The sequence below is a fragment of the Mauremys reevesii genome, linkage group 4 (genome assembly GCF_016161935.1).
Source record: "Mauremys reevesii isolate NIE-2019 linkage group 4, ASM1616193v1, whole genome shotgun sequence".
NCBI classification, from domain to species: Eukaryota; Metazoa; Chordata; order Testudines; family Geoemydidae; genus Mauremys; species Mauremys reevesii.
Window position 1 is genome coordinate 119,047,479 of NC_052626.1, and position 27,798 is coordinate 119,075,276.

General features: G+C 50.9%; 2 protein-coding genes and 1 long non-coding RNA gene across 4 annotated transcripts; 1 reads left to right on the top strand and 2 right to left on the bottom strand.

The window, feature by feature from the left end:
- Nucleotides 1-2,549: 2,549 nt before the first annotated feature.
- On the bottom strand, nt 2,550-8,656 carry CCDC86 (coiled-coil domain containing 86). Its single transcript, XM_039537802.1, has 4 exons — nt 8,326-8,656; nt 7,832-7,961; nt 5,076-5,150; nt 2,550-4,135 (listed from the first exon to the last, which is right to left on the bottom strand). The coding sequence occupies exons 1-4, from the start codon at nt 8,619-8,621 to the stop codon at nt 4,016-4,018; spliced, it is 621 nt and encodes a 206-aa protein (XP_039393736.1). The 5' UTR covers nt 8,622-8,656; the 3' UTR covers nt 2,550-4,015.
- Nucleotides 8,657-8,684: 28 nt separating this feature from the next.
- On the top strand, nt 8,685-12,217 carry LOC120404806. The gene is made up of 2 exons (XR_005598185.1): nt 8,685-8,832; nt 11,994-12,217. It is a non-coding gene; the product is annotated as an uncharacterized LOC120404806 (long non-coding RNA).
- On the bottom strand, nt 9,207-27,617 carry LOC120404800. Of its 2 annotated transcripts, none has more exons than XM_039537796.1 (7): nt 27,542-27,617; nt 22,289-22,455; nt 18,729-18,848; nt 17,238-17,294; nt 15,871-16,023; nt 13,910-14,029; nt 9,207-13,465 (listed from the first exon to the last, which is right to left on the bottom strand). In XM_039537796.1, exons 2-7 carry the CDS (start codon nt 22,442-22,444, stop codon nt 13,457-13,459), a joined length of 615 nt encoding a protein of 204 aa, XP_039393730.1. In that variant the 5' UTR covers nt 22,445-22,455; nt 27,542-27,617; the 3' UTR covers nt 9,207-13,456. The 2 variants fall into 2 exon arrangements, with proteins under 2 accessions (XP_039393730.1, XP_039393729.1); XM_039537795.1 differs by lacking the exon at nt 27,542-27,617 and adding an exon at nt 23,565-23,667.
- Between the last annotated feature and the right edge of the window lie 181 nt (nt 27,618-27,798).

The following is a 27,798-nucleotide window of genomic DNA, read 5'->3' on the forward strand; positions in this document are numbered from 1 at the left end:
TGCCAGAACCAATGTCAGTGTGTTGTGGCCTGGATCCCCATTGACAGCATCTGCTGCTGCTAGGGCCCCGGGCTGGGACGCAGCGGAGTGGGAGGGCCTGCGTCCCCCCCTGCCACCCAACTCCTGGGTGGCAGACTCCCCCTTTTCTTTGGCCTGAAGAGGCCGAAACCTCATTACTGCTCAGCCTGAGGGCCTGAGCCCATTGACTCAGGGTTTGTTGACCCGCCCTAACCGAGGACCGAGCTTCAGGCTATTAGTAGCGAGGCTGTGGGGTCCCCCACAGGCCCGCTGAGGGACAAACCGCGGCCGAGCCGCGTCACAGTCCCCCTTTATTTTGTTTGCTTTGCTGGTTCCTTTTTAAGTTGTGGCCCACTGTTGGGCAAAGGTATCAGCAGTGCCCCTTGAGGTTTTTTCTTTGAGGGTGGCCCTTTCTGTATTTTACCTACAACTTTTCCTAGACTGTTTAAAGCAGTATATGAATTATTAAACATTACTGCTGTTTTCATTGTTAAGCCAAGTTGTGACACTAACGTTCCTTCAGACTGTGTTACATCACATTCTATGGTACCTTCCCATCCTGAGTCAACTCAGGATTTCCATGCACTAATTTCACCAATTGTTTCTCTACAGAATCAGAATCTCCTCCTGGGAAGAAAAACTTCATTTCTTTTCAGGTTATTGATATTACTTCCATAGGGAAGACCAGAAAAGTTTGCTGAACTTGTACGAGAGCTAACCCTGTTCTTTTCCTCCAATTTTCTGAACCCAACTTTCTTAATGCTCACTACAGCACTGCTTCCCTGAGCTGCACTGTTTACTACCTTCATAGCCTGCAGCTCTTCCTATAAGCAAGCTGCTTCCTGTTGGCAATATGCATGGTTAGCCAGTCTGCTGGTTCTGAGTGTTCAGAACCACTTTTACTGCTTGCTGCCTTTGTGGCCATTTTCCTTAAACAGCAATCTTGCTCCCTCAATATTTCAAACCATTGCTTATCACAAGTGCATTACAGCTTTTTAATCTTCAGCTCATCCTTTAAACCTCTCTCTTGTAATGGCTCAGCTTGAGAACTCCACTTCTCCCTAAATCAAAATTCCAGTTGCTACAAGAGCAACTGCTGAACCTGGTCTCAGGAATCTTCTAACCTTTTAGATTCTTCTAACTCAAACATGCAAGGGTTATTTAGTTCTTTTGCAACCATGGTTGAGACATCTGTTCCTGTTGTCCCAGGTATATCAGACATTTTAGCCAACCACCTGGATATTGTATTCCTAGTTAGAGGACCTGTGGACTTGCCAAATACCCTAATTTGTTCCATGGCGCAAGGTCCATGAGGGAACTCTCGGGGTTGTCTCGTGTATCACTCCCACTCAGCCCTTCTAGACTGTCAAAGCATCACCTCATTAACCCGTCCTGGGCCTTGGAGGTGGCCCGTTTTACAGACCTTCCAGGCACAGGGAGATAATGAGGCTCAGTGGCAGGACTAGGAATAAAACTCAGCTCTGGTGCTTCCTGCCCCATATTCATTCCCAGAGAGCGCCCCAAGGCTCCTGCCCGTCCATTCCTACCCAAGGGCAGGGGAGTCAGATCCCTGGCAGTGCAGCATCTACCAGGGACAGAGGCACCCACGCAATTGCCAAACACACCCTGCCATCACGTAAATGCCTGGTAAGAGAGGGACTGATGCAAACCCTGGTTACTGGCATGGCTGGGCAGAACTCCGTGGCTGCTGCCACATCCACCCTACACCCACTGGAGAAGGAGCAGCTCAGCCTCAGTGGGCATCCTGCCCCTCTGCTATGGGCTCCACCATTTACTATAGTGAACCTGGCCGGGCAGGCTCTTCTGCATGGGCCTGTTATTATGGCAGTTGCAAGACTCACCTTGTGGGACGGATGCAGCAGCTCAGCGGGTTGCTAGGCTGCTGGTGCAGCCAGGTGACAGGATGTGCCCGGCAGGGCTGGAGGCAGAAGTCCAGCAGCTGACAGCTGCCAACTGCAGGAGACAGGGTGATCTATTGCTACAGGCATCAGCCTGGCAGGAAGGATCAGTCAAAGGCCCTGTTATCTGATACATGTCTGGCCACCCCTCTAAGTGTCCCTCATGCCCAGCCTTAATCCTCACTACCATCCCCTTTCCTTTCACCTCAGGCCTACCTCACCACTCTCTTTCTTTCTTTTTACAGATCTATCCCTCACCCAACTCCATGCTGCCCCCTCCCAGCAATTCACTCTTCACACACAGGCTCCCCCATTCCTCTCTAGCCCCCCTGCTTCCTTGTCCCCTTAGAATTTACCTACAGCAGTGGTGTCCAATCTTTTTACGCACAAGATCACTTTCTGAATTTAAGATCAACCCAGGACCTACCCTGCCCCTCTCACTCCATCCCCCCCACACTCAATTTCACCGGGCTGAGGTAGAAGTGCAGGCTCTGGCATGAGCGGTTCGGCGTGAGGGAGGGGTCTCTGGGATGAGCCTGGGGCAGGGGTGCAGGAGGGGGTGAGGAGTGCAAGCTCTGGAAGGGAGTTTGGGTGTGGGCTCAGGACTGGGGCAGGACCTTGGGGTGCAGACTCTGGACTGGGGTTTGGGGTGCAGGAGGGGGTGTGAGGTATAGGCTCTGGCCAGAAGGCGCTTGCCACAAATGGCTCCTGGTTGGCAGTGCAACGGGGCTATGGCAGGCTCCCTGCCTGCTCTGGCCCCACGTCGCTCCTGGAAGCAGCTGGTATGTCTCTGCAGCCCCTGGAGCGGGGGTGGGAACAGGCAGGTGGCTCTGCGCATTGCCCCTGCTCCTCTACACTGACTCCACGGCTCCCATTGGCTGGGAATTGAAACCAATGGGAGCTGCATGGGTGGCACTAGTGAGTGCGGGCAGCGCACGGATACCCGCTGCTCCTTCTGGGGCCACAAGCCTTCTCCCCATGCTGAATGGCTCCTGGACAGCGTGTCTGGCTCCCTCCTGTCAGCCCCACCACAGTTTGTTGTGGACACTCCCTGCGCCTTACATTCCTCTGGATGAAAAGGAGAGAAGAGGACACAGACTTGGCTGGTATTTTCTGTTTCATTTTTTTGGCCAGAGCAATATTTCTGCATGGATCAACAAATCCCTTCTCAATTATAGCCCTGACATGGTTGGAAGCAATCCACCCTCATCATCCTCTCCTAGCTGTTGCCAGGAACCTCTTCAACGAGTTAGTGGGTCACCTCAGGCTGATTTCCAACAGGAGTCCAGCAAAATAAAAACCCACCCTCCTGTTGTCAGTCTCAGCAGAAAGGCCAAGGCAAGAAGGACGAACACCCACCTCAAACCTGGGGAAGAAGCAGATTGATGGGAGAGAAGCTTGGCCTATTCTAGGCAGCTGGGACTTCTGTCCTTTACCGCAGACCAAGGTGACAGCCCATTAAAAACATAAGACAGCAACAGACACAGCACCCAGCCCACAACCCAGGTCCTTACAAACCCAAATCTTTTTCCATGTGGTTCCTCCTAACAGAAGATCAAATTATTGAGGCACAGGCCAAGACAGACACCAGAAGCAGCTCCCTGCTCCAGCCCTGCTCCCACCAGCTACACAAGCAAGTGAGCGTGCGCTGATTAAGAGGATTCAGGCCCTTAACACCAGGGGCTCCAGTTCACACATTGGCTCAGTCTTTGGTTTATTTGCCCCAAGTCAGGCAATATGAGGACATCTCATCCCTGTCCCATCGGGGCTTATGACACCTCCCGGCGCCGTGGACTGCAGCATCCTGCCTCGCTGGTGCAAGAGAAGACAATGCAGGTTTCCATTTAAGAGCAGCCGTGCAGACTGTGGGTTTGTATAACCTCCTGCTCTTGCGTGTGAGCCAGCAGCGTGTACTCAGTGCAGTTGATCAGCCCACAGCAGGGAGGAGAGGTGATGGGGAGTCCCCAGTGAAGGCATAAGGAGGCGGTGGGCAGGATAGCAGGGAAAGCAGTGTCAGGACAGATGGACCCCAGAGAATCAGCTGCCCTGAGGCTTTATTACCCTTCCCCGCTGTAGCCTCACTCCTTGGCCTCTTTGCGCTGCACCTGGCGTTTCTGCAATAGTGCCAGCGTATCCCGCTTCTCAATCCGGCGCAGCTGCTTCTTCTTGGCACGCTTCAATTTGAGCGGATTCCGGATCTGCAGGGGTGGAGCAAGAGAGAAAAGCTGTGAACCTCAGCCATGGAGCAACACAGACCAAGGACAAAACAACTCTTGGGGACAGCTGGTCAGAAAAAAATGCTGCTGTGGTATCTCATGAGAGTTATAGTTCAAGTGCCTCATAATCCCACTTCTCCTCTATAGGCTGGGCTGCCTGGTCAGACTACATCTCCCATGATGCATCACACTGTCCCTTCATGAAGCTGTACAGAACGGCCAGTCCTGCCTGTGGTGCATTATGGGAAATGTAGTCTGGCTGGGGAGTCCAGCCTATAGAGAAGAAAGGGAGCATGAGGTAACTCAACTACAACTCCTAGGAGGCATGATGGCAGCTTTTCCAAAAGGAAACATTTCAGTTTTTCAAATGGAAAAAAAAAAGAAAAGACAGTTCTCACCCCCCACACTCCCAAAAGTTAATCCTCCAATTTTCAGTCAAAAACAGTTTCAGTGGAAAGTTTTCAGCCACCCATAGCACTGGGGCAAGTCACACATCTTGGAGCCAAAGCAGGGCTGTTTGCTAAAGCAGGGCTCTGCCTAGTCTAGTTCTGAATAGTTTTAGTGACAGGCTTCCCACACAACAAAAGGCTATTCCACAGGCTCATAGATTCCAGTATGAGGCTGTTTTTCCCACTATCCATCTGGATTTCTCTCTCTCTCCGTTCATTTTCACCCTCTTGTGCCTGCCGTGGGCACTCAACAAGAACCAGTCTCTGCAGAGAGGAAAAACTGGGCTGACCCCAGCAACTCACAAAAATCTGACATGAGTACGTGTCAGGCCTCAACACAAATATGGTTTCCTGAGCAGCAACCGGGACACAGTGAGTACAGGGGGAGGAGCCCCTCAAATGAATCTGTCCCATGTTGGAAAGGTGGGTTCTGGGTCTCCCTGCAGGAGAGGCTAAAAAGCCAGGACACTCACCACTTGTACGATCTCCGCCTTCCGCTCGTTCTCCAGGCGTCGTTTCAAGTTCTCTTCCCGGCGCTGTTTCTTCTCCTGCAGAAACAGCACAGTGAAGCTTTGATTTTATATCCTGCCATTCAGGGAAACTGCATTCTAGGGTCATGCCCAAGAATGGGAGCAGAGGGGGAAGAGGCAGAAAAGGTGAGAGAGGTCCACAGCAAAGATCGTAAGAGAGATAGAATCAGCGAGGCAAGAGAGCAGAGAGGGCAAGAACTGCAGAGGAGAAGGCTCTTGCACCAGGCCCAGTGAGGTTCTCTCCAGGTACTCTAATAATTAGTTGTGTGCCTGTGTGTAGAGATCCTTCTTGGGGGACAGGGGAGCCAACGCAACGAGTGGGTGAGAGCTCCATAATCTAGGGACCTCTGCTATGGAAGTTCTGACTCCTTTCATAAGCCTCTCCCACTGGGAGGTGCGTTCACTGCTTCAGTGGAATGCTGGGATCGGAGTTGCAGGAAGGAGAGGCGATCTCAGGTGGCCAGAGAGTCCTACACAGGGCTTTGAATAGCAGGACACACCCCTCACTTTGCACTCTGTATCCAATGGGGGGGGGGGCAGAAAAGACAGTAAACATCAGGAAACTGGGGTGATGAGTTTGTGGGGACCTGTGCCACTGAGCAGTTAGGCTACTGTGTTATGTACCAGAGGGAGCTTATGTATCAGCTGTTGGGCTTAATTCCTTGGAGTGGTTCCAGCAGGTGGCACTCTCCTGTACTCTCGCAAGTTCTTTTTCTTAGTGCACAAGTCTTATAGATTTAAAAGCCAGACAAGACCATTGTGATCATCTAGTCTGAGCTCAAATTTGCACTTTATTTCTAGTATGCATTTATCTAGCTTCAATTTCGTCACTGGATCTTGTTATGCCTTTGTCTGCTAGATTAAAGAGCCCTCTATTATCAAATTTCTGTTCCTTATGCAGGTACCTACTGACTGATAAAGAGAAGATCAAGGAGTGGCTTGAAGTATAGAATATTGGAATTGGAGAGCGTCCCTTTAAACAGTGTGACTCTTAGACAGATATGCTGGGTCATTTAGTTTTGGGTTATGCAGGGTTCTGAGAGCAGTGATCCTGGGAAGGAGGAAGCCACATCAATGGTGGGAGAGGTTGCTCACTGCTCTGTTCAGTCAATTCTGGAGGCAGAGTTGCTTCCTGGGAACCAGGCTCTAGTGCTGTTCAGAAATTCCCGGAAGAATAAATTTGCCCTGTATGCTGTTTGACCATCTCTGTTCCAGGACTGGTGTATGGGTAAGCTTGGAAGTATTAGATATTTATCAATAAATGTTTATTTCACCATACACACTGAAATTGATGAAAAAATATTTCTAGCAATAATAATTGAAAGGTACAGATGGGCAAAGTAAGAAAAGTGCTGCTTGAGAACTTATTAGGGTTTGATTTAAAGCTATTTACTTTGCATATTTTGACATGATGTTGATAATTTGTGTTTTAACAGCCATAAAGCTTTAGCTCTTTGAATTCCAGTGTTTGACTGTCACTAAATAAATTGTCTGACTCCCCCATAATTTCATACAATTGTGAAAATGTAAATAAAAAACAGAAAAAAATGTTTAAAAATAAACATTGATATTATCCATCAAAATGATAAAAAAAATTGAATTCTGCCAAACCTATGTATAGTATAAATACATCAAAGTCACACTTAGATTATACCCACACTGTGTCACTGATTTCTCCTCTACTGGAAAAATAACTGGCAAGGCCCCAAACATTTGCTACCATCCAAAAGAGGGGTGACGCTGGTGTCAGAAGAAGAGGTAATACAATTAAGTTGCATGGTGTGAAGGAAGAGAGAAGGCGGCTAGAGCAAAGAGGAGACAGTCCATGAGATAGCCTGGAGCTAGGATGTGACAGGTTTTTAAAACAAAACTGGATCAGGAACGGAAAAGAAAACCAGTGGAATTGTTTCAGGACAGAAGTGAGGGGATTGGCACATGCAAACTGCCACCCCAGATCAGAGGTGAGATCCATCCAGCCCAATATCCTGTCTCTGACAGCAGCCCGCACCAGATGCTGCAGAGGAAGATGCAAACAACCCACACGCCACATATGGAACAACCTCCCCAAACAGAAGTTTCTCCTGGAGCCCAGGGTGTTCTTAGTGGTCATCTTAGATCCTGACACAGCAGGACTGGCATCTCAGATTTGTATCCCTTCGTATTTATCATTATCCCACAAAGGGGAATGTGGAGAGATGAAACACAGGGAAATCTTAGGAAGGAGAGCCGAAGATCGGGGTGGAGCTGAAGCAGCAGCATGCACAAGCAATGCTGCAATGGAGGCAACAAGGAAGGTCCCAGACACTGGACAGGAGGGACGTGGAAAGGAGAGAGGTCAGGCTCAAGAATAACACTTAAGTTAGAGGCAAACAAGAGGTGAGTTGAGGTGGGAACTAGAGCTGGGGGGTCTGAGGGAGGCTTCTATAGCCTGAGAGGCACATTTCTGCACTGGAGACTTAGAGCTGAAGGAACTGAGACAGAACAGCAAGGTTACTTGATCATGACAGGCAGAAGGGTGGCAATTCCAAGGTCAGGATACCATGAAATCTTGGGGTTCATTAACCATTGCAGGCCTCCTCTTGGAGCCTAGTTTACCGCTGTGATAACATGTGGGTGCAGGGGAGGGGAGACACACATACACACACACACACACACAATAATTGGGCAGTGAGCTGTGCTGCTCCATCCCCTCCCTTTACCTCACGCTCCCTCTGTTTTTCTTCCTGAAGATGCCGGGCAAAATCCTTGACTATTTTCTTCTCCTGGCGCTCTTTCATCTTTCGCTCCCAGGAGGTGCGGAGCGGCTTGTCCTGAATCATATGAGAAAACCTAAAGAAGAAGAGGGGAGAGAAAGAATTCCCATCAGCCACCAACACACAGAGGGGAGCATTTACACTAAGACAGCTTCACACAGCAACAGGCCAGAGTCAGGAACAGATTCCAGAGCACTTTTACAAAGGGGAGAGGTGTTATCCTGGGTGCCCATTTAGCATTAGCGCCCATCTCCAATTCCATCTGTTTGTAATACATCATGGGGAAAGTCACAAGCCTTCCTAGATCCCAGCGCCATAAGCTTCCTTATGCCACCACAACCCTACCCTAGTCTCCCCCCTCTCCCAGACCCACACTCCATGGTCTTACTCCTGGCTCCCCCCACCCGTACCCCACCTTCTCGCCCGGCCTCCCCGCTCACCGCTTCTTGCCGGGATCCTTCCACACCCGCCCGGATTTAGGCTTCCCCTTGGGAATCGCCGGCGCCTCCTTGCCCTTCTTGGCCGGATTCCGCCGCTGCAGGGCAGGGGCCGGGGCCGGGGCCACCCCCAGGGTCTCGCCGCGGCCGGGCTCCCCGGGGGTACCCGCTTGCCCGTCCTCGGGGCTGAGCGGCGGAGCCCTGGGCTCCTCCTGGGGTCGCTCGAGCGCCGGCTCTATCCCCTGCGCCTGCAGCCTCCGGCTCCTCCGCAGCCGCCTGGCGCCTGGAGCCGGCTCCATCCCCACGTGTCCAGCTGCAGCCTCCCGCCGCGCCCCTCTCAGCGCGGAGCAGCTGCCAGCGACGTCATTGGCGCGCGCGACAGGAACCGTTCCGGACTCTACGCGTGCTCAGAATCAAACCAGACCGACGTCAGGTGCCATGTTTGTGAGGGGAACCATTGAAGAACCCACCCCCTGTCCGCCATGTTTGTGAGGGGCATCATAGGGCAAGGTAGGGCCAACTTTCCAATGGCAGAAACCTGAACATCCCGGCCCCGGCCTCGGCCCACCACGTCTTTGGGGCCCCGGCCCCTCCCTCGCCCTTCCCCAAACTTGCTCACTTTCCCATTTTCACGGGGGGGAGGGCTTTGGTTGGGGGTGTGGGCTCTGGGGTGCGGGGTTTGGGGTGCAGGAGGGGGCTCTGGACTGGGGCCAAGGGGTTTGGAGGATGGGATGGGGCTCAGGGCTGGGGCAAGGGGTGGGGGTACAGGCTCCAGGAGGGAGTTTAGGTGTGGGAGGAGCTCAGGGCTGGTGTTGAGGTGCTGGAGGAGGTCAGGGGTGCAGGCTCCAGGGATCAGGGAGCAAAATGAGGAACAAAGCATTTCATAAAATGAGAGCACTTTTAATCTGAAAAGGTAATTGCATGGGAAGAGGCTGATATATACTGAAATGATAACACAGTTGTTCAGAATGACAGCATTATACGGTTATTCTCTTCAGTGCTAATGCTAATATTGCCATGTGTTGGTTATATGCTGGGGTGGCCAACCTGAGCCTGAGAAGGAGCCAGAATTTACCAACGTACATTGACAAATGGCCACAGTAATATGTCAGCAGCCCCCCATCAGCTCCCAAACCCCACTCCCAGCACCTTCCACCCACTGGCAGCCCTGTGAATCAGCACCTTTCCCCTCCTTCCCCACACCTCCTGATCAGCTGTTTTGTGGCATGCAGGAGGCTCTGGGGGGAGCGGGAGGAAGAGCGAGGGAATGGCAGGCTAAGGGGAGGGGGTGGAGTGGGGGCATAGCCTGTGGCAGAGCCCGGGGTTGAGCAGTGAGCACCCTCTGGCCCACTGGAAAGTTGGCACCTGTAGCTCCAGCCCTGGAGTTGGTGCCTATACAAAGAGCCACGTATTAACTTCTGAAGAGCCGCATGTGGCTCCGGAGCCACAGGTTGACCACCCCTGTTATATGCAGAAAAGACATTAATTGTGTGATTGACATAATAAAAGGTGTGAGCTCTAAGCAGAATCCTGATGCTCACCCGTTTACCAGCTTAAACAAGGCAGTGTGTCCCATGGACCTCATTTTCCAAAGATTTAGATTCATAGTTTTTAAGGCCAGAAGAAGCCATTAGACCATTTTGGTCTGACCTTCTACATAACATAGGCCACATAAGTTCACCAGTTACCTCTGTATTGGTGTAAAACAATGTAAAACTGTTTAAGCAGTTCACATTGTCACCACTTTATTGATTCTTTTATGTTACAGTTCGTGGGCAACACGATATTGACTATTGATATGCACTATTCCAGAATAAAAGTGATTTCATTCCAGAATAGTTACTCCACTTTGGAAGCACATTCTGGAGTAAAGTAACTTTTATTCTGGAATAGAATGTCCAGATGGGGAGCTATTCTGAAATAGTTATTCTGGTCAGTTTCCTTATGTAAACAATCCCTTTCCTAAGAAATCAATGTCCAGAGTATTTTAAAGTGACATTTTGCAACAAGCCTTTTTGTTGACATTCCATAACTAAAGGAACATTTATTCTTTCATTTTTGACTTAAAATGTTGTTTTGATTCAGATACTGAAAAAGTTCAGTTTTCCTTTGGGTTTGGGGATGTTTTGGAAATTCCTCTTTTGGTGACTTTCTCCTCTTTGTTTTTTTCAATGGAGGAAGCAAAAAAGGTGGTTGAAATCCCCCCCCCCCCCTTTTAACTTCTTCCAACTCAGAAGAGTTAAACAGTGAAAAGTTCTTTTGAACTGAAAAGATGTGAATTTTTTTTTTACAAAAGTTATTAAAAGTGCTACTTTCTTTAATTTTTAATTTCTTTTACAACTGAAAAAAACTGTGAACAAGTGTTTCATTTTATTTTTACTTTTCTCAACTTGTTCCCCATTTTTCTTCACTGGAAAACGTGAAAAAAGGGAGTGGGGGGTAACCATCCCAATTTCTTCAGTTTTCAAAAGCTGAAATGAAAGAGTATAAATTGAAATACATTTAAATTTTTAATTTCAAATCTACATTTTGAAATGCAACAATATATCTCTTGTTTTGTTTCAAAGTGGCATTTCAAAACAAAATGAGTGGGTTTTTTTTTGTTTTGTTTTAGTTTTGAAATGCCCCACAGAAAACCAACGTTTTCCAATCAGAAAATTTAAAAACAGAATTTTTCCTTTGGAAAGATCCAGGGGACAAATTCTGGTATTCTGATCCAGTCTATATAACACTTTCTGCTGTCGTTGTCTAACAGCTGACCTTAAGCAGCACTGAATATATGCAATGCCCAATGCAGTGAACTAGAACTCTGAGTACTCAGTAGTAAAACTGGGTAGAAAACGGTTCCCATCTGGATAAAATTTTTGAGATTTTGACATTTTTCTTAGCCCAAATCGGGATGAAATGTCAAAATCTCAAAACATTTTGCAAACTGAAAAATTTTATTTTTTTTTCGTTTGGGTCGATCAAAACATTTCATTTTGATTTTTACCTTTTTAAATTAACTTTTTTTTGCTATCATTATCTTAAATTTCTGAATGAAAAGTAGTTTTGCACTGAAAAAAATGATTTTTTTTGTTTGAAAAATAAAATTCTAACTCTTTTGTCCCAAAATTTTTCTAAACAAGAAGTTCCTCAAAACCACCCTTTTCTCACAAACCGTTTTGGTTTCAGTGAATTGGCATTTCCACACCAAAAAATATTTTTTTTTGCTAAAAAATTCCTGACTAGCTCTGGTCAGAATCCAGATTCCACTCAGAATCCAAGACTAGTAAGGAACACTTCTCAAATTTGAGAGGTAAGCTTGGTTTTGAATGAACAGATAGGGATGTAGCTAGACATAACATTCTGTGGGAACATTTGTTATAATAATACTGTAAGCTCAAGTTAATATAGCAAAAAAAAAATGCATCTTTAGCGTTTGCACGGTACGCAGTAGAATGAACCTGGCAACCCACATGAGAGGTGGATTCTTGCTGGAGCTGTGAAGGGAACAAGGAAATCTGATACATTTATATTGCCCTAGAGGTGTGGCTTTCCCGTTGTGGCACACTGAATCCTTCCTGGTGGGTTACAGAATGAGACATTTTAAGATCCAAGCAATGGGAGCGGTGGGGTACTGGAAGGGAAGGGAGATCAGTGAGATCTTTCTTTTATGACATGATCCTCAGAATGAAAGAGCTGGATGACCACTGCCATAAAACCAAAGAAGATTTGAAAGAAGTTAGGAAGTGAGTGAATGCGATTCTAAACAGCAGTAACCCTGGTGGTCCTAAGCACTTTATTCTGCAAGTCCTGAAGGCTGCTAAGGATTTGACTTTCCCTTAGAAATATGTTGTTTGAGAGCATCAGCAGTAGCTGAAGAAATCATTCTAAGGACCTGGAAATCAGCAAAGAAGTCAAGTGCTAAGGGCCAGTCCATAAAACATGTGATCTGGATGGGATAATACAACATGAAAGGAGAACGAGTGAGGATTTTCTGGACGCAGAGTGGCCAAGTTCTTGGTGGAAGCCCAAGACATCAGGAGTTACTGAGGGCTGAATGTGGCATTTACATGGAGATCATGGCATCACTGCTCTGTTCTGGGACAATCAGGATGTCATATCTCTAGTGGGTTTTTTTTTTATATCACATGCTGCCCTGTATGTTCCATCATGTAACAGATGAACAGTGATTCTCTTATGTTACAGTTCGTGGGCAATATGATATTGACTATTGGCTACAGAATCTGTTACCTTCTATCCACAGCCCATTGCTTACTGCACTCCTTTACTGCAACACAAATAAAAAAAAATTAAACAGACCCCCACTCTCTGCCTTGGTGCAGTTAAGTTGTGTGAGGGGACCAGGGGGCAAAGACCAAGAAAAAGGGATGGATCAACTTCTACTCCATAATCCTGTTGGCTCCCACTGTTTTCCCCATCCGTCTTGTTTGCCTGTGCAGATGGGAGGGTTTGTGGAACTTGGGGAGAGGCGTGAGCAGGACGGAAGGATGGCTTTGGAGCTTGCTGTCTTGTGCTCCGGTTGCAGAGAGTTCCAGGGATCACAGGAGGATTTGGGGGTGGGGGAGAGCTGGGTTCAGTCTCATTCCAGCTCCTCCCCCTTTACTGACTGGTGAGTTTGAGGGGCCAGGGAAGGCGTGTGTGGGTCAATTTGTTTTCACCGTCCCCATACAGGCTGGAGCGTTTGGAAATCAGGCAAGGGTTTTGGGGTGCAGAAAGAGTTAACTCCTGCCTTCTAGTTTTGGGGGAGGAAGTTCAGGGATAAGAGTCCATGAGGGGATTCTGTGAGGAGGGTTCTGAGAGAGGTCATGGGCTGCAGTAGGTTACAGACAGGAGAGTTTGCAGGGAAAGTCAGAGGATACTTTGAGCGTTAAAGCTGCTCTCATCTCTCAGTTGAGGGACTCAGGAATAGTGGTGTCTGGCTCAGCATTTGCCCCTATCCCCTAGACACAGAAGAGTTGGGGGGGCTGCATGAGATGTTGGGGCTCAGAGTTTGCTCCCTCTGCCGTCCTGCCTGGGAAGATGAAGAAGTGGCCAAGAGTCCATGTCGCTGTGGCTCCAGTGCAGGAAATCTCCATCATGTTCTCAGTACACCTGGGGGGTGGGAGGAGCAGAGCCGGTCTCTGCTCCATCACAGCAGCTGGGGAATAATCAGAGAACAGAATTCACCTTCCCATCTCATCAGGATTACACCAAAAACCAGCATTTGGCCCTCTCCACCTCCACCTTTTCTGACTAGTTCATCCAAGGGAGGGTTAGAATCCATTGGTGGATCAACATAGAGGTAAAGCGCTGGACTGATCCAACATGGGCAATGAATTCCCCTTTCCCCAAGGAAAGGGGTCATGGGGATCTGATTTTGCTCCCACTGAAATCCCTGGACAAACCCTCATTGACGTCAACGGGGGCTCAGCTGGTGGCTCCATTGTCAGAGCGATGGGGCAGGAGGTCTCTCCAGGGCTAAGGGAAGGGGAGTCTTTCTGCTGATGTCAATGGGCTATGGATCAGGCCTGAGATGATCACTGTGTGTGAGCGATTGCTCCAGGATTGGAGGGCAGGGAGTGTGTCTGGGCTCCAGCCTCACCATCTGCGTGTAGTCCTGCTGTTTCAAGACCTTGTGTCCATACACCAGGGCAGTGATGGCCGTGCACAGCTCCAAGAAGCAAAGCAGGATGAATATCGAGTTAATCCCGTGATTCAGAATCTGTGGGGAAGAAAGCCCAGGGGAAGTCATCTGGCAACCCCAGTGCATGGGGCCACCTCACCCTGGGGGAGGCCTGTGCCCCATCTGAGAGGTGTCATTACTACACAGCGAGGGGGTGAGGGCTGCCTGAACTCTCCTCTCTGCCATATGCCCTGATAGGGGGCAGGTCATGGCAATGGGGCCCAGCCATCCAGTGGCCAGACATACTATGGGTTGGGTCCTGCGTGGCACTGACTAGGACTCAAATTGGCTGCATTAGGCAGTGACTTTCCCAGTACAACCAAAGGGAATCCCTTCTCCTCCCAGGGCTGAGCTGGGCAGAGCCTGTCTTGTTTCAGAGTCTAGCTCCCTGCCCCTCCTTCATCTCTGGCTCTTCTCCTGCCCCTTGTTCTCACTCGCTCTGTGAAGCTCACTAGAGATGCTCATTGCTTTGGCAGGGAGGGCCCTGGCCAGGTCACACCCATGGGGTCCCAGGTAGATTTCAGTAACCCACCTAGCATGTTTGAGGGAGGAGGGTTTGGCAACAGGGTGGAGGTCAGGAAGGGAGAAGTTGTGTTGGATCGGGGCAGGTCGAGGGCGCTGCAGCTTCTCATGGCACAATATGGGCCCTGCATTAAAGCATAGTTTCTGTACTGTTCCCCTCACTACGGCCATTGTGATGGCTGCTATCTTGGATGGCACACCAGGAACTAAGCTTGGAGCCTCTACAGTGTGGTGTATTGGAAATGGTGTTAAAATTACAAGCACTTACTTTATATTGTAGGGGATCAGCCACCATCTTAGCTAGCCCCTGGGGGAACTGAACTGGGGAACCCCTGAGAACTAAACAATGGAGTCTTTACAGGTTGAGCTAAAGAGCCACGCTCTCAAGTAGCTGCTGTGCACCAGGTGCTATGGAGACCCATAACAACCACACACAGCCCCTACACCCACTCCTAAGCTTCCTCCCATAAGGCTGTCCAGCTGAGTGATCCAGTCCCCAGTCCGGGCTACATACTGCTGGTATCATTATACCGGCTGGCCAAGGAAAAACTGGTCGCTTTAAATCTCAGGGTGCTGAGTTGACGCAGTTCTGAGTGTGGGCCCCATCTAGCCCTGGGGCAATGCTGCTGTTGTGGAGGCACCCGTTAAAGAAAGAGCCCATTCCTAACCTCTCCCTACTTATTGACAATTGCAAGCAAGCAAAAATTATGTCAGGCCTCAAAGAATTGCAAGTTTGGTGTAAAAATCATGAGATTTAACCCCCCAACACACAAATATGGGGTTCATTTTATTTGCTTTTCAGTTCCCCACAGCCAGAAGCCTGGAGGATCCTTTCTTTTTTGTTTTGTTTGTTTTAAACGGCAGCTGAGAGTCTCAACTAATCAACCTAATCCAGGAGCTGGGGCTTTAAGAAAAACACCAAATATTGTGCAACTCAAATAAATCTGCAAGAGTTTGCAGCACCACTTGCATCTGAGCCTCTCAAAGGGTTTCACAAACATTGTGACGGCCAACCCACCTGAGAGAGGCACTATTAGCCCCATTTCCTAGATGGGGAAACTGAGGCACAGAGTGGGGTTGCAGAGCAAGTCAGTGACAGAGCTGAGGTCTCCTGACCCACGCTGGTCTAGTGAATAACTACTACAGCTTCCTGGTCCTCTTGTTTAATTGAAACCCCCACCCCCAGTCAGGTGGACAGATGGATTCATTGCCCCTTGCTGAGCTTCTTTTCTCATGTTGCGGAGCCAGTGGGTCCTGAGAAGGTGATCCCAGGTCCCCTGGAGTGCTAGACCCAGTCAGGCCCCTGCAAAGAGGCTGTGGATTGCTGCAGGAGCAAGGGGCATGGAAGAGGTACCCACGTAGACATATTGGGCGCAGTTCAGCGGGGTCACTTTGCCGCCCTCATGTGTGCTGCACCACGGGATGTCTTGGCCGATCTCCAGGCTGTGAATGATCACAGCTGTCAGGGTGGCCAGGATGACCAGGCCGCTGATAATGTAGCAGACTTTCACCTGGATCAATCACAACCAATTAGAGGAGAGCAGGGCACAACATCTGTCATCGTTACAGCACTCACCGAGATTAGTGCCCCAGTGCGATGGCGGCCCTACAGGCACAGCAAGAGACAATCTCTGCCCCAAAGGTCTTACCGTCCAAACAGACTAGGCAGAAAGAGCTGTTATAACCCCCAGCCCCCACCTCCCGCTCTACAGGTGTGGAACTGGGGCACAGAGACATTAGGGCCTTGCCTGAGGTCAAATCTGTGGCAGGACTGGGAAAAGAAGCCATCTCTCCAGATCCCCAGGCGAAAGCCTTAACTACAAAGCCATCCTCATGGCACGTTTATAATAAGGGTGTAATCTCTAAAGGCTCTACTGTCTGCAGAGGCAGGTGGCCAGTTTGTGTCCAGTTCCTCTCACACAACACAAGTAACAGTTTGGAGGACGAGCGACTCTGTCACATCCGGGCCAATCAGCTGAGGCACCTGAGCTGACAGTCCATATGCTGAAACAGCTGGGGCTGCGTGACCTACGTGGGGGAGCTCTGGGGTCTGGCATGGACTCCCCATGCTGGTCTACGGAGTCTGAGCATGTTGACTTGGAGGATGCAGCGTATCTGTTCCAGCAGGGGGCGATGGGGCTATATTGTTATGCAGTTGTGATATTAAAGTCCTAGGACCCCATTTTGTGAGGCTCAGAGTCCCATCAACTCCCAGCAAAGTCCATGGGCTCAAATCTTCATTCCAGCGGATGCAGGAATGGAGAGGGTTGGGCAAATGTGGTTAAAGCCACCCTTCCACATCCCAGCCCTTAGTGTAAGGGTCCATCTACACAGCAGCTGGGAGGTGTGACTCCCAACTCAGGTAGACGTGCACATGCTAGCTCTGCTCGAGCTAGCACCTAAAACTAGCAGTGCTGGCCGCAGCGGCGTGAGCCAGGTAACCTGAGTATGTACCTAGGATCCTGGACAGGGTTGTACTCGGGACCACCACCCATGCTGCCATGGCCACGCTGCAGAGCAAGCACGTGTTCGTCTGCCTGAGCTGGGAATCCCACCTCCTAGCTGCAGTGTAGAAACGGCCTGAATTAAAGCAGGCTCAGGGCTTCTGAAATTTGCATCCAGGCTACATAGGGCCTCCTAGGTGCCATCAGCCGCTGTGGCTAGCTGGAGTGCAGCCACGCACCAGTCCCACTCTCATGAACAAAAATGCTTGGAGGATATTTACCAGCCGGATGCTTTCTCTTCTCTCAGTCTCCACCAGCACGGATCCTGAGGACACGAGCTGCCCAGGGAACAGCAAATGGGGAAGAGTCATCGGCAGGTTCCCATCCCACTCAAAATCACACACACGTTGGAACTGGGTGGAATGAACCCCACAGGATTATGGGCCACGGAAGTCCTGCCCCAAAAGATGATACAAGATTGCGGGAGGGATAGCTCAGTGGTTTGAGCATTGGTCTGCTAAATTGATGGTTATGCATTCAATCCTTGAGGGGCCATTTAGGGATCTGGGGCAAAAATCCATCTGGGGATTAGTCCTGCTTTGAGCAGGGGGTTGGACTAGATGACCTCCTGAGGTCCCTTCCAACCCTGATCTATGATTGTCACTAGGATCAAGGTGTAAAGAGACCCAGTTTCAGGAGATTAAGGGTGGGATTGAGGTCTCACAGGTTCTCAAGTCCCATCTCATGGGACTCTCACTGCAGAGCAACCAAGAGGAGCTGGGATTTTCCCAAGTTCTCAGAAGCCAAAGGGTCATTGTCTGGCACCACAGTGCAATCTGCTGGGCATTTCCATATGGCAAGGTGACTGTGAAGTTTTCCAGATGGGATTTGCTTTTCCTCCATGTCACCATGGATCCATCGCTTCCATGACAGATGGACAGGACCTTAAAGCCTATATGCACAGGTAACTGACCCTGAGCTTGGGACTCAGAGAGAGAATCACATGAGCCTCTTGATCTAAGAATAAGGGCCAATTTATTCCCCTGCTGATGGCTGCATCAGTTTAAGTAGTCTTATGGGGCGCTGCCACTAGAGAGGGGGCAAAGATCTACCATCTCCCAGACTGGGGTGTATACACAGTGGAGCCTGACTGAATGTAGGGGTGAATTTCCATCATATCCCAGAGGAGTTCTTCCCTGCCAGAGCTCGGACCTCTCTGTCACAGCGGTGATTGGGGGGGGGTGAAATCTAGCAGACTGAACCCCTCCCTCACACCAGCCTGGGGGATGGATCTGATCTGGGGCACGATTGGGGCAGAGCAATGTCATAAGGGTAGAGTTGCCAGTCTGCCGCAGCATTCAGGGGTCTCTCCCATGTTTCCATGAGCCTCATTTGCAGGCCTGCAACCCAAAATATTTGTGAGTGCTGACGATGGCATGCTGGCCCAGGATGGTGCACATCTGCATGCTGTGACCCTGTACCATGGGGGGCCCGATGGAGTTGCCACAGGTTGAGCAAACGGACCCATCCTAGGGGGAGTGAGTCCACCCTGAAAGCATTTGCAGGGTCACCACCATCTTCTCCTCCCTTCCCAAGGGCTCAGTGCATAGCACACTCCCTTTTATTCTGAAAGCCTGCCTGGCTATGCTCACTGTCTTCTGTGCCGGAGTCCAGGGCATATCCCAGAGCAGATTTGTTGAGACATGCCCCTGCTCCCCCCGAAACTGGATCAAAGGGCTGAGCTCCTCACTACCGGAGCTGGCTGTGCCTACCAGCAAGCCGATCCAGAAGTAGACTCCGCTGGCTACGGTGAGGGCTGGGGCTGAGGATTCAGTTATCATCAAGGCAATCCCAAAGGAGATCTGTGTGAAACCAGATATGATCTGTATGGCCTAGAGGGGAAGAGGAGATGGAGCTTGGTGTCACTTATACACAATATGTGCGGCAGCATTACCATGATCTATGGCATCACTGTTATCACCATAGCCACTACCACTGACATCATTACCTCCATCATCTGCCATCACCCCATCACCCTGCCAGCATCATCACCCCCACCATCATCATCCCACCAACCCCATCACCCTGCCAACCTCATCACCGCCATCACTCTCACCAACCTCATCACCCCCACCATCATCATCCCCACCAACCCTATCACCCTCGCCAACCCCATCACCCTGCCAACATCATCACCTCCACCATCATCCCCATCATCCTGCCAACATCATCACCACCATCAGCCCAACCAACCCCATCACCCTGCCAACATCATCACCCCCATCAGGCCAACCAGACCCTTCATAGAATCATAGAATATCAGGGTTGGAAGGGACCTCAAGAGGTCATCTAGTCCAACCCCCTGCTCAAAGCAGGACCAATTCCCAACTAAATCATCTCAGCCAGGGCTTTGTCAAGCCTGACCTTAAAAACCTCTAAGGAAGGAGATTCCACCACCTTCCTAGGTAACCCATTCTTCACCACCCTTCTAGTGAAAAAGTTTTTCCTAATATCCAACCTAAACCTCCCCCACTGCAACTTGAGACCATTGCTCCTTGTTCTGTCATCTACTATCACTGAGAACGGTCTAGATCCATCCTCTTTGGAACCCCCTTTCAGGTAGTTGAAAGCAGCTATTAAATCCCCCATCATTCTTCTCTTCTGCAGACTAAACAATCCCAGTTCCCTCAGCCTCTCCTCATTAGTCATGTGCTCCAGCCCCCTAATCATTTTCATTGCCCTCTGCTGGACTCTTCCCAATTTTTCCACATCCTTCTTGTAGTGTGGGGCCCAAAACTGGACACAGTACTCCAGATGAGGCCTCACCAATGTTGAATAGAGGGGAATGATCACGTCCCTCGATCTGCTGGCAATGCCCCTACTTATACAGCCCAAAATGCCATTAGCCTTCTTAGCAACAAGGGCACACTGTTGACTCATATCCAGCTTCTCGTCCACTGTAATCCCTAGGTCCTTTTCTGCAGAACTGCTTCCTAGCTATTCGGTCTCTAGTCTGTAACAGTGAATGGGATTCTTCCGTCCTAAGTGCAGGACTCTGCGCTTGTCCTTGTTGAACCTCATCAGTTTCTTTTGGCCCAGTCATCTAATTTGTCTAGGTCCCTCTGTATCCTATCCCTACCCTCCAGCGTATCTCCCACTCCTCCCAGTTTAGTGTCATCTGCAAACTTGCTGAGAGTGCAGTCCACACCATCTTCCAGATCATTAATGAAGATATTGAAGAAAACCGGCCCCAGGACTGACTCTTGGGGCACTCCGCTTGAAACCACCTGCCAATTAGACATGGAGCCGTTGATCACTACCTGTTGAGCCCGACGATCTAGCCAGCTTTCTTATACCTTATAGTCCATTCATCCAGCCCATACTTCTTTAACTTGCCAGCAAGAATACTGTGGGAGACCGTATCAAAAGCTTTGCTAAAGTCAAGGAATAACACATCCACTGCTTTCCACAGACCCAGTTATCTCCTCATAGAAGGCAATTAGGTTAGTCAGACATGACTTGCCCTTGGTGAATCCATGCTGACTGTTCCTGATCACTTTCCTCTCCTCTAAGTGCTTCAGAATTGATTCTTTGAGGACCTGCTCCATGATTTTTCCAGGGACTGAGGTGAGGCTGACTGGCCTGTAGTTCCCTGGATCCTCCTTCTTCCCTTTTTAAAAGATGGGCACTACAGTAGCCTTTTTCCAGTCATCCGGGACCTCCCCCGTTCGCCATGAGTTTTCAAAGATAACCCTGTGAATCCCATCACCGCCACCATCATCACCACCATCAGCCCCACCAACACTATCACCCTCGCCAACATCATCACCATGCCAATGTCATCAGCCCTACCAACCCCATCACCCCATCAATGTCATCACTGCCGCCAACCTCATCACCGCCATCATCCCACCAACCTTCTCACCCCTATGAACCCCATCACCCTGCCAACATCATCACTGCCATCACCCCCACCAACCTCATCACCCCTGCCAACAGCACCACCATCAGCCCCACTAATCCCATCACCCTGCCAATATCATCACCCCATCACACTGCCAACGTCATCAGCCCCATCACCATCACCCCTGCCCACCCCATCACTCCGAAATTATCAGCATCACTCTCACCACCCCCACCAACTGTATCATAATCACCCCATCACCCTGCCAGCATCATCACCGCCATCACCCCACCATCAATGCTAACCATCGTCTTTATCATCCCCAGTACCGTTATGAATAGCAGCTGCATCCCCACTGCTGCCATTGTCATTATTTTCTGTTTTCTCCCTTTCCCCTACCCCTGGGAACAAATTGCGACTTCCGTTACATCGCCACTTCAGACCTCTGTTCCTGGAGGAGCTCGTCTCCTGATGACCCACAGTGTCTGAGACACACACGCTCAGCTGCAGCCCTTAGGTCAGCCCCAGACCCTAAACTTATCAGCAGAATGAGAGCAGATGGGGGAAATCAACCGGGTTGAGGCACCAAAATCCTCCCATGGAGATAATCCTCTCTGCCTTACATTGCCTGGCTGGGCAGCATTTTCTGGGCACACGGGAGATGTTTATGCCTTTGGATGCCAGGGAGCTGTTAAGCTAGGAAATCCTGCAGCTGTAGCACTTCATGGTGTGCTCTTGCCAGCTCTCACCAGCTAAACAGGGTTCAGGCTGTGTTAATAGCACCATGGAAGGTTGGTGATTCAATAGGGGTGTTCTTCACTTGGGGTTAGCTCCAGACCTGCTCCTAGGGAAAGTGGGGCACTTGCCTTTTGGAGCAGCGATAAAACTGAGGTCACTCCTGGTCTTTTAAGATGCCAAAGGGGGAGGCTAGATCTGGCATCCTGGCTCATGTAATTACACACTGCCTTCCCCAAATTTCCCTCCTGCTGTTTCACTTGCATATGGCTGCGGCACAGTTGCTGTGCGTCACCCCAGAGGTGGCTGCATTTCAGTGGCTGGAGGAGCTGCAGCGTGGAATCTTTAGGGATGCAAGGGGCTATGTGACCATCCAGTGAGGGGGTGATGCTTACAGTTCAGCTGGCGCTAGCTGGGCCCCTTGTTGGGCCATCTCAGCAGCCAGGCAAGGGCTGAATGTGCAGGGCGCAGATTCCAGTTCTAAGCCACCCCCCACCCCAGTGAAGGGTTAATTCCTGCTTGTCTAGACCTCACCCACAGCATCCTTGCAAGTGAAGGGAAGGAGAGTCCATTAGTCTCCCAGAGAGCTGAGGGGAAGGGCCCAGCTCCCCCTCGCTAAGTGCACTGTGGGGGGGTGTCACTCTCAGTTCCCCTTCTTTTGTCCAGCAGAGATGTCAGATGTCAGATCCTCACCCCCAGTGCCTTGGGCTGTGCCTTCCTGAAGCCTTTGACCTGGGCTGAGCTGGGATGTGGTGCCGTTGAGTCCAGCTGTGCAGCCCGGGGATCGGTCTGCGGGATGACCTCTGTGACGACCTTCACCCCCCCGGATTCTGTCACCGTTGCTGCCATTTTGGTGCCAGCTGTGGAGAGAACGGGGAAGTTGGGGTCAGCAGCAGGACAAGACTGGGGCAGGGGAATGGCGGCTCCCTGCTGCGGCAGTCGGGCAGAGGGGAATCCTCTGCCTCCTGCCAATGGAATGGGACAGCTGGGGAATCCCTTCAGACAAATAGCCTATAGGGGAAGGGTGAGCTTGCTATGGGCATCCCAGGGGCCTGCTCACTAAGGGGATCCAGAGGAGAGACCCCAGGGCCTGCTGGCTAAGGGGATCCCAAAGGAAAGACCCCAGGGGCTGCTTGCTAAGGGGATCCCAAAGGAGAGATCCCAGGGGCCTGCTCGCTAAGGGGATCCCAAAGGAGAGATCCCAGGGGCCTGCTGGCTAAGGGGATCCCAAAGGAGAGACCCCGGGGGCTGCTGGCTAAGGAGATCCATAGGAGAGACCCAAGGGCCTGCTGGCTAAGGGGATCCCAAAGGAGAGATCCCAGGGGCCTGTTCGCTAAGGGGATCCCAAAGGAGAGACCCCGGGGGCTGCTTGCTAAGGGGATCCCCGAGGAAATGTCCCATGGGTCTGCTCTCTAAGGGGATCCCAGAGGAGTACCCGGGGGCCTGTTGGCCAAGTAGATCCCAGGGAAGAGATCCCAGGGGTGAGCTCACTAGGGGGATCCCAGGGGAGATCCTAGGGGCCTGCTTGCTATGGGATCCCAAGGGAGAAGTCCCATGGATATTTGATGTACAGTGATCCCAATGGTTTACCCCTTAGGGTTTCCAGAAGGAGCTGGGGAAGGGGGTGACTCCCAGGCTCCACTGAAAGGCAGTGCAGGGGCTAATGAGGCCAGTCCTGTGGCTGCATTCTGTGGGGACACAGGTCAGATCCTGGCCCCTATCACATCCCAGGCACCTGGAAGTTATGAGGCTGCAGGCTTCGGGGAGTGGGGAAGGGGTCATGGGGCGAGTAACCCCGCCCTGGGTAGACTGCCGTGAAGGCTGGTGGACTAGCAATACGAGTAGGTCCCTAGGATCCAGGGCAGGCGTGGACAGCTCACATTGAAACCTGCCACATCTTCACTGCAATTTTGTTCCACGCTAGCTCAATGAAAGCTAGTGCGGGTATGCCACAGTGCTGCAGCCAGACCTCTGAGAGGAGCATGGACACACTCAAAGATTGCTTCATGCCAAGCACGTGGGTTACTTCCCGTCATTCCCCTCGCCCTGGCAAAGGGAGAAGAAATTCCAGAGAATAAAGATAAGGGAGTGGACGGGGGTTAGAGAGAGGAGGCCAAAGCAGGGAAGGAGGACACCCCCCATTTGCTGGGAGAAAGCAGGACCTGGGGAAGAACAGAACCAAACAGAGATCTTTCAGGATGTATACCCTGAAGGATGTTGCAGAAATAAACTGGTGTAAAAGCATTAAGCTTACAATAGGAAACAGAGATGAGGGGGTGTGGGAGGGGGAGAGAAATGAAACAACAGGAAGAGAGAGAGCGAGAGGGAAAAACAGAATTGGTTTGGAGGGGAAGATACAGTAAAAAAGCTATACGGAGGGAGACGGAAACAAAGGGAAGGACAAAAAGTGAGGAGGAGGGACAAAGTATTTGGGAGACCAGATCCCAAGGCTGTGCTCACCATGGGGATCTCGGGGCGAGCTCCCTAGGGAGGGAGGGATAGAGTGAGAGATGCAGAGGAGGAGGAGGAAAGATAAGAGAAAGAGGGAGGGGAAAGAGAGAAGCACATAGGGAATAAGGAAGATGGAGGAGAAATGAAATGGTGGACTCAGAGAGACACAGAGAGGGAAATCGGCAGAGACACATTTTGATTCCTGCTGTTCAGGACTCTTGATGGATTCAAAACTACTACGATGCAAGTCCCCCTTACCCCCCAACCTAACAATCACCCCCCCCAGTTCCTTAGGGATCTCCCCAGGGCTGTTCTTAGGATTTATGGGGCCCTACACAGTATTATTAAACTGGTGCCCCTATGCCCAATGGCAGCCCGGGCTCTCAGCCTGGGGGTGGGAGGGTGCCGGGGGGAGGAACGAGGCAGCAAAGGATAGCAAGATGCCCGACCTGCCTCACGGTGGCAGAGAGTCACAGTTCCCCACAGAGACCCCCATACCCTCTCTCTCACACAGAATGGACATGCAGAAGGCATGGGTGGCATGTTTGTAGAAATTTTGGTGGTGCCCAGAACCCACCCCTGCCCAAACTCCGCCCCGCCCCCAAACTCCGCCCCCCACCTGCCCAAGGCTCTGGGTGGGAGTTTGGGTGAGGGAGGAGGTCTGGGGTGCAGACCCTAGGCTGGGGCAGGGGATTGGGATGCACGATGCAGGTTCTGGGAGGGAGTTTGGGGATGGGAGGGGTGCAGAGGGATGGGGTGCAGGGGTGAAGACTGTGGCTGCAGATGAGGGGTTTGGGTTTGGGAGGGGCTCGGGCAAGAATAGGAGTGTGGGGGATGAGGGCTCTGGCTGGGACTGGGGATAAGGTGTTTGGGGTGCTGGAGAGGCTCAGGGCTCAGGCAGAGTGTCAGGGTGCGGCGGGATGAGGGCTGTGGCTGGGACCAGGGGCGGCTCTAGGAATTTGGCCGCCCCAAGACCGGCGGCATGCCGCAGGGGGTGTGCTGCCGGTCGCCGGTCCCGCAGCTCCGGGGGACCTCTTGCAGACGTGCCTGCGGAGGGTCCGCTGGTCCTGCGGCTCCGGTGGACCTCCCGCAGGCATGACTGCGGAAGGTCCGCCGGAGCCGCCTGCCGCCCTCCCGGCAAAATGCCGCCCCAAGCGTGCACTTGGCGTGCTGGGGTCTGGAGCCGGCCCTAGCTGGGACTGGGGATAAGGTGTTTGGGGGGCTGGAGGGGCTCAGGGCTCAGGCAGAGGGTCAGGGTGCGGCGGGATGAGGGCTGTGGCTGGGACTGGGGATAAGGTGTTTGGGGTGCTGGATGGGCTTGGGGCTAAGGCAGAGGGTTAGAGTGCTGAGGGATGAGGGCTGTGGCTGGGACTGGGAATAAGGTGTTTGGGGGGCTGGAGGGGCTTGGGGCTCAGGCAGAGGATCAGGTGCGGGGGCCTCTAGGGTGGGGCAGAGCTTGGGATGAGTTTGGGGTGCAGGCAGGCTGCTCTGGGACAGGGGCCAGAGGACTCCCTAGCCCTTTCCTGCCGGCAGCACTAAGCTCTGGGGAGGATCCTTTTCCCACCCCACCCCCAGCAGCACACTGTCACTGTAGCCTCACTGGGGGTGAGGATGGGGCTGCCTTGCATGGGGCAGGAGTGGTGACTGCGGGCAGAAGGGGGCTGTGCTGCTTGAGGGTCCTGCCAGAAAAGGGAAGGGTTTGAGGGGCAGGGCAGGCTCAGAGTCAGTCTGTCCTGGCCATGGAGCTGGGAAGGGGGCACTAGGACCCTGCAGCAGCAGTTGCTGGGAGGCAACATGGAGCTGCTCCGGAAAGAGAGACAATCAGTGATTCTCTGCTCCCGGGCCCGGGAAAGGGGGGGGGGGGGGGCAGGGCCTGGGGGCAGCAAGTCGGGGCCGCGGAACACTCGGGGGAGGCGCGGTGGGGGCACCAGGCTCCACATATTTCTTGAGCTGGGCCCCTGGCTTTGAAAATTGCTGGTGCCCGAGCACCATATGGGTATGGAACTCGCTGCATATGTGCCAGAAGGTACCTAATTAAAAGCACTAAACTTGGGAATAAAAATGTGAGTCACAGTTTTTTTATATGCCTTGAAGTTTGTCAGACATTTATTTGCAAAAACTTTGTAGTAAGGGTGAGTTAGCTGGCTTGCTGAATACAACATTAGATATTAGGGAACATTAAATATTAGGGAATACATGATGCAGCTCTTCTCTGTTTTACATTTTCTTAATCAGTATTTCTAAGCTGATTTTATATTTTAAATGTACTCTTAAACCTTCATAAAGTAATCATTCCAGATTACTATATAGTTAACTCACTGAAACAAAGGCATTATTTTAAATTAATCAGTCACAGAGGTTTTGTGTGTTCATAACAATGTTCATTGCTTTTAGAAAAAGGGAACACTAATTTACTTTGCGTGATCTCCATAACAATACACATGTTTATGAAATTTTACCAACTTGAAAAAAATGTTTCCAAAGATTTTAGGCATAACAAAGTATTTTATAAGGTACTGATTTTGCTGGAGGGTTCTCTTAAAACTAGTTCATCAGATAGTCAGAAGTAAAGAAAGGGAAACTCTTTGTCCAGCTATCTGGAAGGAAAAAGGTGTTGTCTCTTTAAGGGCTTTCTTCAAGATGGAGTGGGGCGGGGAGAGGGAGAAAGGGATGGACAGTAAGATTTTGGAAGCGAGGTTTTTTTACTATAGTAATTAAAATTAAAACGTGTATTTTAGATAAGGGTGGTTTTTTGAAGGATTTATTTAAAAAACTATATATCTGAAGATCCAAGCATTTATGGCTAAAGATGATTGTGCATCTAAAAGTCTATGCAAGGATTTTTTAGAGATGTGATTTTATAATCTTCACCAACTCACTAATGAAATATTTTTAAAGCAAATTTTAAACTAACTGACATGTTCTGAGTAAACATTACAGTAACGCACAACTGTTTTTGTCAGTAAATTCAGAAACTGACAGTATATACCTGGGGGTTGGCAAATGCCTGTTCAATGGTTTGAATGGCTCTGTAACAGTTTCAGTGTTGTGCTAACAGGTCTGGCAGACTGCAAGGCATTTTCACTTTTAAGTTACTAGATCCCCTCCGGCGGAAGAGTCACCAGGCTGCTGCAGCCAGCAGAAAGGGTCAGAACAGGGATAGGAAGAGCCAAGAGGTGGACACTAAGACCCAGTGGTGGCCAACATTTTTAGGTGCCCTACGCAGCCATGTATTCTGCCTATGCCTAAGGATGGTCCTGGATCTCCCACTCCCCACCCCTCACCAACCTAACAATCACCCCAGTTTCTTGGGGATCTCCCACTCCCACAGCCCCCACCAATCTAACAATCACCCCCAGTTTCTTGGGGATCTCCCACTCCCCCCATCAATCTAGCAATCTCCCCCCAGCCCCTTGGGGATCTCCCACTCCCCACAGCCCCCCACCCCCAAGGTCTCCCTGGCTCAGCGGGGGCTGACCCGCTGCCTTCACTTACTCTGCCTAGCTGTCTGGCTGGTGGGATGCCGTGTGTTGTGTTGTGCAAGCCTCAGGGTTCTCTCTGCCTTGGCAGCTTTCCCACCTCCTTGGCCAGAGTCCCGTGGTGGGCGGGAATGCAGAGAGCCTGTCAGAGGAACTTATTGCCATTCTGGCAGCTCAGCAGGGACAGGAAGTTTGTTTGTGGACATTTGTGAGGGTTCCTCTTTCCAAAGTCTCCCATTCTGGCCTGTTTCCCAGAGCCGGGGAGGGAAGGTG

Excerpts from the sequence above, each read along its gene's own strand:
- CCDC86 (XM_039537802.1), bottom strand. The coding sequence starts at position 8,621 with ATGGAGCCGGCTCCAGGCGCCAGGCGGCTGCGGAGGAGCCGGAGGCTG. Across the intron at positions 5,151-7,831 it reads AAAAACAGAGGGAGCGTGAG|GAGAAGAAACAGCGCCGGGA; the intron begins GTAAAGGGAGGG and ends CTGTTTCTGCAG. Across the intron at positions 4,136-5,075 it reads AGGCGGAGATCGTACAAGTG|ATCCGGAATCCGCTCAAATT; the intron begins GTGAGTGTCCTG and ends CCACCCCTGCAG.
- LOC120404800 (XM_039537795.1), bottom strand. The coding sequence starts at position 23,631 with ATGACGGGAAGTAACCCACGTGCTTGGCATGAAGCAATCTTTGAGTGT. Across the intron at positions 22,456-23,564 it reads TGTCCATGCTCCTCTCAGAG|CTGGCACCAAAATGGCAGCA; the intron begins GTCTGGCTGCAG and ends TTCTCTCCACAG. Across the intron at positions 16,024-17,237 it reads GAAGAGAAAGCATCCGGCTG|GTGAAAGTCTGCTACATTAT; the intron begins GTAAATATCCTC and ends TGATTGATCCAG.